The 11,389-nt window shown below is 36.6% G+C and overlaps 2 protein-coding genes and 1 pseudogene across 3 annotated transcripts; 1 reads left to right on the forward strand and 2 right to left on the reverse strand.

Moving 5' to 3' along the window:
* Window positions 1-73: 73 nt before the first annotated feature.
* LOC103836569 lies at window positions 74-4,544 on the reverse strand (annotated as a pseudogene).
* Window positions 4,545-6,734: 2,190 nt separating this feature from the next.
* LOC103836570 (two-component response regulator-like APRR5) lies at window positions 6,735-10,308 on the forward strand. Of its 2 annotated transcripts, none has more exons than XM_033276459.1 (5): window positions 6,735-6,874; window positions 8,071-8,757; window positions 8,850-9,041; window positions 9,134-9,259; window positions 9,349-10,308. In XM_033276459.1, the coding sequence occupies exons 1-5, from the start codon at window positions 6,833-6,835 to the stop codon at window positions 9,454-9,456; spliced, it is 1,155 nt and encodes a 384-aa protein (XP_033132350.1). In that variant the 5' UTR covers window positions 6,735-6,832; the 3' UTR covers window positions 9,457-10,308. The 2 variants fall into 2 exon arrangements, with proteins under 2 accessions (XP_033132350.1, XP_009111099.1); XM_009112851.3 differs by lacking the exon at window positions 6,735-6,874 and adding an exon at window positions 7,895-7,995.
* LOC103836571 (60S ribosomal protein L23) lies at window positions 10,084-11,369 on the reverse strand. The gene is made up of 3 exons (XM_009112853.3): window positions 11,272-11,369; window positions 10,900-11,184; window positions 10,084-10,423 (listed from the first exon to the last, which is right to left on the reverse strand). Exons 1-3 carry the CDS (start codon window positions 11,282-11,284, stop codon window positions 10,299-10,301), a joined length of 423 nt encoding a protein of 140 aa, XP_009111101.1. The 5' UTR covers window positions 11,285-11,369; the 3' UTR covers window positions 10,084-10,298.
* Between the last annotated feature and the right edge of the window lie 20 nt (window positions 11,370-11,389).

Raw genomic sequence — 11,389 nt, forward strand, 5'->3', positions numbered from 1 at the left:
TGTAAAAACAGCTACAGTGGTGATGAGATATTCATCATGATCTTTGATAAGAATGTTAAGAATGAATATATGTTTGACGATCCTTTGTAAAACTTTGGCAGGCGCAATTGGTTAGTGAAAATTACACATTTCGATCAATATCATTATCAAACAGTACATTAATCTCATGCTCTAGTTCTATGGATCATGAGAGCAAGCGGGTCTTCAGTGGGTGCGGGAATGCCTTTTGGATGCTGCTTAAGATCGACTCAAGGCCTGCTATGGTCACTAATGTGTTCCACCAAATCCCGTTTTCACCTTTCGTTTCTCCGAGTTTGTAATTGTCAGTTTCTTCTATGTTGTATCTCAATTGAAATCAATACAAGTATCCTTCAGACAAAATATAAATAAATAAGGTAAGGCACGAGCTACTCTTGGCGGTGAGACTTCAGAGGCATCTTCTATTCATGAATCTTGTGCAGAATCTTCAGTGCTGCCATCGCTAGCTAAACCGAATATCCTGAGGTTACGGTCCATTGAACCGACTGCTACGTATTTGGCGTCTGGACCAAACTTAACACATGTTGCTTTACCTGCAAGTTTAATGGATTTACAATGTCTGCATAATAGACTTAAAAAAGGAAGAGAAGAACAGTGAGTTCAAAAGCTTAATATGACATACCTGTACCGGATAGATCAGGAAGTGTCTTGACTGGGTTCCACTCTGCTTTTACACTCGCCGTTTGGAATACTCTGAAACGTTGAAACGCGTAAGTGTTATCATTAGTCCGATCCACTAATGCAACATACACGGCATTTCCATTTATCACAGGTTCTTGAACTTGCACAACTCTCTTTTGAATACTTAGTTATCGAATGCATTGTGTGTATCAATGTAAACCTCACCTTATATCTGAAGCAGCAATGCCAAGATAAGATCCGCTATGGTCAAACTCCACTGCACAATAAGTTCCATCCATGTCTTAGAATTATGAATACCACAATCAACAAAATGGACTAGTGAGAAGTGCTCAGATGGTTGAATACCTGAGTTTGCATCTGGAAATTCAAATGTTCGGAAGTTCTTTAGCTTGCGCAGGTCCCACAATCTAACACCATCCAGCGCAGCAGTCTAAACAATTTCAAGACAAAAGAAAATATAGATCAGTAAAAGTTGAAGCCGGTGATATTGGTCTTTCTGTTTAGTTGGGGTCAAAGTACCCACCGCGAGGAAATAACCATTTTCAGAGAATGATACAGATGTGATTTCTCCAGTGTGTCCACCGAACTTAGCCACGTTTGCCTATTAGCCCATCGAGAAAGATGAAATTAACGTGGGAACAGATGGAGTATACTAAAAAAAGCTTGATGATCTCAAGGGGATTTTACCTGACTCTTTACATCCCAAATTTTGACAATAGATTGAGCAGTACCAGTTCCAAGAATGAGACCATCAGGATGGAAAGCAGCAGCCGTGTAATCCACCTTTTCGGAATCATCTGTTACCTGAATAATAGCAACAAGCATGAGAAAGACACTTCGGAGAGTAAAACTAATGTTTCTCATGCTTTCTATAATCATTGTACGAGGAGAAAAGCTGAAACTTGAAAAAACAGGTATCAGTTGCTTGTGGATAAGAAGTTTGCGAACCTGTGCAAGGCATAAACCGGACGACATATCATAAAAGCACCACGTACTGTCAAGCGATGCCGACACAAAGTATTTATTCGTTGCATGGACAGTGACAGCTCGCACCTGAAAAGACATCACACGTTATAACAGAACAAGTACAGTACTACAGGTGATAGATATTGTATGCGAGTATAGCCTAAGCTTTTCAGTTTTATCCTTACCTCTGCAGAGTGATCTTTCAATGTATGTCTACAGGCATAGTTCCCATCCTCGGAACTCCCCCAGATACGGACTGTCTGCAGAGTGTCAAAACACCAAAATCAGACGAACAGTGATGCATATTATCATGATCAAACATAGCAGAGAGACCGCAAATGATAAATGGTGTGATAAACAAAAGTTACGTATGAAATGCATCAAGGTAAATATTTAAACAAAGATAGCATCACGAGTTATAAGGTGAAGTAAACTTTTAATGGGGACGTGTAACACTAGGATCTCTTTAGATAGTCTCATAAGTTATTCAAAGATGCATGATGACTTTTACAAGAACTAGATATGTGAGCATTAACTAAAACATTTCTACAGTCTAAATGAGCAAGTTCTCTATACTACTTGTTAAGATCATGCAATACTCAAAGAAGGACTATAAATTCCTATACGGATGTTGTACAAGCACTACACAAAAAAATCATCGGATCTCAGGTTTGTATATAATAATTTTGGCTTACCTTGTCTGATGAAGCAGTCAAAACAAGATCGGTGTCACCTACAAACTTAATACTCGTAACCTGCAAAAGGAACATGTCAAACACAAAACAAAAGAGAAAAGACTAGATGAAAAACATAGAAAACTACGGAAAATACATACCTTCTTTGAATGACCAGTCAAAGTTGACAAGATTTGTCCAGATGCACGATCAAAGAGAACGGCAGTTGTATCGATTCCTCCGGTGGCAATGACATCCTGATTATCAATATCAACTCAATGCAATGACTTCCCAGAACAGAAAACAACATCAAGTGATGAGTAGAAACTGAAGAGGTTCTAGGTGTCAAACCTTAGAATGTAGGATGTCCATTGAAAAAATACCAGGTTTGTTGGTCTTGTGAAGTGGATGGCTTGAGAGTTGGGTGAACTTCTCCAGAGCATCAATTGAAGCCAATGTTGGAGGGATCTAGCAAACCAATGAGGAAAAAATTATCAAGACAAAAGGGCCACGTGCAAGATCTAACAAAATACAAACTACAAATTTGTTGAACGTATGGTATGAACAATAAAATACAGAGTTAGCATGTAATTCTCTAATGAATTCTACTTTCCAACCAAGATACCAAGATATCTGAAGCTAGATGTATTACCTGTCTCTTTTTACGTTGCTGGGAAAGAGCAGCATTACAATCTGTTAGTTCTGTAATAACTTCAGTCGAAATTCCAAGACGCATTTTCTTTGCATCGGGACCTTGTTCACCACCATCGGCAGCTATTTGCAACAGTAAAACATAGCAATTTGTTACAAGATAATTGACTACATATCCAACTCATTTTGGTAAGAGAATGTACATGCATACCTCGTTTACCATTACTAAGAGTAGCATTCGCAGTGGCAGCTTCGGGGGCTGCAGGTAACTGCCTTTCAGCCTCTGAAAGCAATTGTCGTGCCTCGTCTCTTTCTTTTTTAAGCCTAGCAATCACACGACAAGCAGCATCATGCTGCAAAGAGAAGGAAAAGCGTATCCCAAAAACTCCATCAATCACCTTTATTACTAATACTTAATGGAAACGTCCAGAAAATAAAACTGTAATACATAAGCAAAGCATATATCAGGTGGTGGCACAGGCAGTTGATAAAAAATACCTGATACAAAGCATGACTTAGCTCTTGCCTCGCAGAATGCAGTTGTTGTTCAATTCAAGTGAAAAATTTGTTAGCATCAAACTATCCCATTCCTGAAATATCAATGAAGTTATACATTTATTTTACAGAACTCAACATAATAGTGAACAATCCTGTCTTAATAGCAGTAACAAATGAACGGATGAATCAAGCACAAGCTTTACTAAAGAGTAGAGTGCAAATATGCTATGCTAAATAGCTTAAACAGAGACATGGACCTAGCCATGTATAATCTATCAAGTTCTTAGATCCACACAGCTCTACTCTACATAATCCTTAGTGGGAAGAAAGGAGTTTTTTCCAGATTCAGCAAATACAAAGCCTCGAAAAGAAAGCATGAAAAAGAAATAGCAAACAATATAAAAGCTTACAGTTTGGAACGATCCCAGCAATCCAGGAATGCTAGCTGTGTGTAATGGTTTTGGTTTTATAATCTGCAAAACAGTCCCAAAGAGCGAATCGGGCTGTTATAAGTTTCTACAAACACAGCTCTATGAAAAACAGTTCCAGAAGTTGCATTACCTTTCCAGTTTTGATGGCAACAATGTCAGCAATGGTATGTAGTTCACCAGTAACTGGACATTTCCCATAATCCTACAAGGCACCGAAAGCACTTAACAAAATCATTACCAGACAAGTCCCTTGGGACCCATACACAATTTGGAAACCGAATGTAAAGTTTCAAACTTTCAGTGTTTTGACTATATCAAGCTGGTAAGGATCTTACTTACTAGATAGGAATCTACTCACGAAAGAAAAGCGAAGAGCTTACCGATATATGCCTCTCGATAAGCCGCTTCTCGTAGAGCAAACCCGTCTTCTTCGAAACCACAGGCTCCACCGGAACTTCGCCGGAAACTGCACAGTTCATCTTAGTATGAACGAAGACGATGGATAAGGAGAGAGCGGTAACAGATGATCAATTGGAGTGAGAATGACTCAGCTCCTTAGTGGCTGAGCTAAGGGTTTATCTATCTACTCCGGTCCGGAGCTAGCTAAACGAAATCGCGGAGGCCCGGAGGAGGAAGCAAGACGGAGAGATTTAAGAGGTTACAGACTTTACAGGTTTAGTTTCAAATCTTTTGCAATAAAAGTTGGGCCTTTTATGATTGCAAGATTTGGGCAACTTTGGGCTTTTGATCAAGCCCATTAGTAAACGCGCGTTTCCCATTCTGTTTGAAATTCTTTTTGATAATAATATGCCAAAAATGATATTAATCATAATGAAAAGCATTCCCTCTTCAATAATACTGGAAAAAGTATATAAGGATTCCATTCACATAGAGTATCTGATTTTTTGTTAAACAAGTAATCCTGAATTTTCTGTCATAATAAAACAAATAAACACGAATTAATACGGATTTTTTTTAATACTACAAAATGAAGCTTTCAGAGAAGAACAAACGGGATGCGATGCTTATTGTCTTCCTAGATATAGGTTTTAGATTCTAATTACGAAACTTACAGAGTCTTATCATGATTAGTCCCGTATTATACAGTATGGTAGTTATTAGGAACATTAATTTGTTTTTTTTTTTTTTGAAACAGGCTTTAAGAACATTAATTTGTTATACTTTACCAAATATTAAATCAATTATTGTGTCCTATATTGTACAACATCTTCCTTCTATGATCATGTAACATTTTTCCAAAAATATATACATAACATGTTGATCTTTAAAATTCATTTTTGTTTTTATAGTTTTTCCTTTTTGAATCTGCATTCTTGTCTGAAAGTGGTTGTTGATAATATATTTGCGTGTGCAGTATTGCACTCAAACCTTTTGTAGTAGATGCTCATACATATCTCCAAAGTATTGATTCATGGAATCAGCTTTGATCTCAAGCTGTTTCTTTTTCTTTCTGCCAACAAAAGTATATAGCTGTTTACATTCCCCTTCTTAAATAGTTTATTGCCACTCCATTTCCCCAGATTTCTCTGAAACTCGTAAATAAAAAATAAAAAATAAGAGCGGTGATATGCATTGTATTAAAACAACTATTCTGGAAACGAATCTCAGGTACACCTTGGGACGGGGGGATAATTAGATACTCATGCCAATGATTTTCAATGCTTGACAACTTCACAGAACCGGAGACCTTAAGATATTCACAATACCCAAAAATACTTTGATTCATTGTTCAACGTTTATAAATAAAATAAACAAAAGATATAATAGTTCAGTTTTTTTTTTTGCTGAAATAGTTTAGCTGTTTGTATTTTGTATAAATATATATCTTAATGTTGTTGTTCTTAACATTGGCACCCAAAAAATTGGCATGCACGTTCCTTACGTTACCTCGATCAATATTCTGATTTATAAACTTATCTTTTCATCTGTTATCTATGACCATTTCAATATTTGGTTATGGCTGTGAGATAAATTAACAGCAGCATAGAAAACGACAACTCGAAGCATGATATGCTAAAAATATCACTATCACAGAACTTTTATCCAGAGGAAACCATTTTCATATGAAAATTTTAGTTTTCGAATTTAACTAAGCATCACGTAACTGTTTTTCATGATATATAAAATATTTGACTCTAGACGTTCTGATTTATGTAAATTTGTCAATATATTTAGCTTCACTGACTTGGTCCTCTTTTCCACGTCTTATCAATATGAAAAAAATAGCAAGTAAATAAATTAGAAAACGAAAAATAAAAGATAGAAAACAAATATTACTAAAAATAAAATAGAAAGCTAATTCTATAAATAAAAAGCTTAATTTAGTGCAAGTTTCAGTCAATAGGTCAAAATAATCGGAAACAAAAGAATTGGGTCAAACTCCATTACAGGTCAACCAAGTCACCACTTAGGTGGGACCAAATTCTCCACGTCAACTAAAATACATAAATTCCACCCAATCATAACGCGACATGTCACGCTAATGAGAAACTCTAGGACCAGCGTGTTTACCGTGAAAGTCCACGTGGCATTTCTCAAGGACTTATTACATTAACACACACTAGTACTTTCCTATATGCAGATACATACACATATACATACACATTTAACGGAAACTATATATAACTTTGTTGCGTTAACTTGCATAACCTCCAATTAGTTTCTCCAGAAAGCGGTAAGAACATTTTCTTTTCTTCTCTGTCTTAAACAGAATTGTTTTTTTGTTCTGTTTGATTAATTACTACCCTTTCTCCAGTATTAATTCTATGGATCTTCTTGTTCAGATACATCACTCCTCCCACACATTCTATAAAGCATTCAAGAAGCCTTTCTTGGGAAATTTTCTCTCTTGATCTTTCCCAGAAAATCTTGGCATCACGTTGGAGTCCATACAGAAACACATATATAAACATGTCGCAGGACGTAATTTCGTCGCATGAACAGCTCTCAATGGTATACTTCTTAGTTTTTCTTCTTAATTTATATCATTCGTCAGTGATTACTTTCGCTATATATGCAAACCAAATTTCGTGCAATGCTAATTAATTGTGTGTATTTGAATCTGCTTTGATCCCTTGAATGCATGGTTTATCTTCTTGATTGTATCGGAAACATAATATACAAAATGTTTTAGTGTATTGATTAGGCATGCATGCATGCATGCATGTATCAAACCGCTCCGAAAAAAATATCTATCATCTAGAGACAGTTAATAGTTAGGCAGTAAGGCTGTATATTTGAATGGAATAGTTATTCTATTCTGAAATCTAAGTTTCTTTTAGGTAACGTCGTTTTCCAGTTATTCCATTTTATCTTCTTTTTCAATTTGCTTCATTGCTTTTACTCTCTCTCTGTCTCTCTCTCTCTCTCTCTTTTTTTTGTGATTATTCCCTACAATTTAGTTCATCTCCCAAAACATTGAAACGACAATTATGATGATATAGTTTACATGGCTAACTCTTGTTAGCCAACCACAGATCGCCACAAGACTATATAGCATATATAACATTAATTGGTTATTATGTTTTTGATATTATGTTGTAGTATTAGGTTATTTAGATTAATGCTTGTCAGGAATACAACATTGGTTATTTTCCCTACTGAACATATATAATTTAACTTAACGTAACAAAATATTTAGTCACGACTCACGCCCTTAGTTTTTTTTAATCCTGATATAGACATGATAAATATATCAACTTGAATGGAAAACTGATCACATGAATTTTCATTAAAATGTCTAATTGATATACAATAAAGATTCTTGTTCTTAATGAAGCCTTTATTTTTTAAGTGTGAAACGTTTTAGATGTTGGTTCTTACTAGGCAATGTTCTTTATTTCTCGACGCAAAAGAAACACAGAATCCAAAAACTTTCCTTTTATGGAAACTCTCCCTCTGGTATCGTTAATTTTATTTATCTAGATTCCCTCTTGATAAAACACACGAATAATCTGATCATATAAATAGCATGTTCTCTCTAAACAACTGTTTTAAGCTAATAGGGTATCTTAATTATTGTTTCTTGCTTTGCAAGTAATCCGTCCAAGTAGCTTTTTATGCAAGTCTTCAAAGTATGTCACAAAAATAAATAGGTTTACTATGTTTTTCAGCTAATTACCATCTCACCTTGTTGTTTTATCTTGCAGGATGAGATCACAAGCCCTCTCACCGCACAAATCGTCGATTTCTGTGATCCACAGTTCTTTCAAGAGACCTTTAATCAAACTTCTGAAGTGACCTCTGCTTCAAATTGTTGTGGCTATGTTGAAAACAACAACAACAACGGTTCGAAGCAAGACCATGAAGACAACAACAACAATAACGAGAACGGGGACTTATCCATCATATTTGATTCACAAGACGATTTCGATAACGATATCACAGCTTCCATCGATTTCTCTTCCTCTATTCAGTTTCCAGCGTCTGATCAACTCCAAGACCAGTTTGATTTCACCGGAGTTCAGCTTCATCAGCCTTCCAACGTCCTCTACTCTTCCTCATCTTGTGATCCCCTGCCTCCGCCTTTATCGGTTTTCGAAGATGATTGTCTTTCTTCTGTCCCAAGTTACAATATTGGCTCCCTAAACCCTACTTCCCCTTCTTGCTCTTTCTTGGGTAATCCCGGTTTACCAACTTACATGTCTGTAACCGGGAATATGATGAATACCGGTTTAGCCATGGAGAGATCCGGTTTTTACTCTGGGAGTATCCATCTTGGTTCAGATTTTAAACCATCACATGATCAATTGATGGAGATCCAGGCTGATACTAGTGGAATGTTCTTCCCAGATTCGATTAAACCCATCTTCAATCCAGAAAATCACCATCTCCAGGTACAAATTCCAATATAAATATATAATGAAACCGGTATAATAATCCGGTTAAGTATTTGTACCCGGTATTTACCAGTTTTTGTTTGAAATAGACACTTGACGGTGGAGAAAACCAGAACCACCTTGTGGCAACACCGGTTCTTCCACAGTGTGGAACAGATATAACCGGTTTAGACGATGGGAGTGTCAACAAAGTAGCTAAACTCACTGCCGAGCAGAGGAAAGAGAAGATTCATAGGTACATGAAGAAGAGAAACGAGAGGAACTTCAGCAAGAAAATTAAGGTATCTTCGCTTAACCATTATAACCATACACCAGACTAAACCATTTGTTATCAATATACCGGTTTGGTAAAAGTAAAGTTTTGTTTAAACAGTATGCATGTAGGAAGACTTTGGCTGATAGTCGTCCAAGAGTTAGAGGAAGATTTGCAAAGAACGATGAACTGTGTGAACCACATAGACATGGTTCTTCAAGCCATCACGAAGAAGACGATGATGATGTACGATTAATATGGTTTTATAACAGTTAAAACCATATGAACTTTACGTTTTTGATATGATAAACGTTTTAAACCGGTTTGGTTTGCAGGTGGGGGTCAAGGAGGAAGAACAATTGGTTGATTCTTCGGACATATTTTCACACATAAGTGGTGTCAACTCTTTCAAGTGCAATTATCCAATCCAGTCTTGGATTTGAGTTTGATTATATGGTCTTATAATCACAAAATAGTATTTTATAGAGGTTTATTTGTATATTTACTAGTGCAATTTTTAGCCATGACTCATATTTTCTCGGAAATATTTAGAACATAAGAAGAGAGAGAGATGAATAATGGGTTTAGGCAGGTCATGATGAATAAAACTGTAGTGAAGAGAGAAAGGGTTTGTTATTATGTTACATAGAACATTACAAAGTTTTGTAGATACCCTATCTATTATTTATAATGTCTATTGTATAATAATATTAGTCATTTGAATACCACTTGCAAGTCTAGAACTTACAAGACTGAGATGTTCTTGCGATGAGCAGTTGCAACAACCAAACTTTGATCCTGAACAGGTGAATTCTAGTGGAAAGCAGCCTTCCACCAATTCTTGAACACATTAGTTATCAACAAGAGTTTCTTCAAGAAGAAAGTGCAGGTGGGGGACTGAACTTATTGAAGATCTTTAACAGGTATGGATGCTGTGATTCCTCCCGGGACTATTTAGGGCCTGAACTATGGACATTCGAACTTGATTGAAATGTAAAAATCTCAAGGAAACTGTGACTTGTGGAAGATAGGACTTTGATTGTTCCATAATTCTTTTCCATTCGTAGAGGTAATAACATTCAAGTTTCGGCATTGACATTTCTTCGTTACTCAGAGAAATGTCTCAAGTAACCAAAATAAACGAATGTCGTACATAATGTCGGAAAATCAAAATACCAACTACCAAAATCCTCAAATTTGTTTTTGATATATTTAGAACTCCCAACAATATTCAGAAAGATAATCAAATGCACGCCATAAAAGACCAATTAGTGACTGATCGATCCTAGACAATGGCATTGGCAGCACTAGCAATCCTTGGCCAGAGATCAGCGCACTCTTTACCAATGGGACCAGTGATCGCAGAACCTTTCATTTCTCCCTTGGGGTTGACGATGACTCCAGCATTATCTGCGCAATAGAAAAACAAGATCACCAGATTAGTATTTTTTTTAACATATACAATCACCAATGGGATAACTAAACAAACAATTGAGAAGAAACAATGATAAAGTGATATATAGAGTCCATATGGAGCAGAAGCAAGCGTTAAAGCAAATAAAGCATCTGTAACGAAGGACACAATTAAGTTTACCAGACTTGTAACCGTATCAAACACCCTCTAAAACGTGTCGGTGGATACTTGACTTAAGCCTGGACAATGGATAAATCTTTATAACCAATCAAAAAAATCTAAATAACCATTAAATTCAGACATAACCAAACTAACACTAACTATTCATATTCAAACCAAACAAGCTATCGATAAAAAAGACAGAACAAGGCGTTAAAGCATTAAACTATCTGTAACGATGAACACACAACTCACATCACGAAACCTAAATTCAAACATTCAATTAACCGTTTAAAGAAAGTAAAAAATTTACCTTCGAAGTACATGAAGACACCATCCTTTCGGCGCCAAGGCTTCCTCTGCCTAACGATGACAGCTGGCATAACCTTCTTCCTCAGATCAGGCTTACCCTTCTTCACTGTAGCCATCACCATGTCCCCGACGCAAGCTGAAGGCAACCTGTTGAGACGACCCTTGATTCCTTTAACCGAAATGATGTAAAGGTTCTTAGCACCCGTGTTGTCAGCGCAGTTCACCGTCGCCGCCACGGGGAGACCAAGCGACATCCTGAACTTGTTACCCGACGTACCTCCACGTCCTAATCAGGTGATCAAAAAACACCATTAAAGAAATGTATAAGCGCAATTGAAAAAAATCAACGACGAGGAGAAAAAAGAGTACGAACCTCGCTTCGACATTTTTTTGACGGCTTGAGCAGACACCTGGTGTAAGAAAATTAGGGTTTGTGTCTCTATATAGCGTTAGTGTGAAGGGTTTTTCTCACACTCGGGTTAAGTGGAAGA

The sequence above is a fragment of the Brassica rapa genome, chromosome A08 (assembly GCF_000309985.2).
Source record: "Brassica rapa cultivar Chiifu-401-42 chromosome A08, CAAS_Brap_v3.01, whole genome shotgun sequence".
Lineage (NCBI taxonomy): Eukaryota > Viridiplantae > Streptophyta > Magnoliopsida > Brassicales > Brassicaceae > Brassica > Brassica rapa.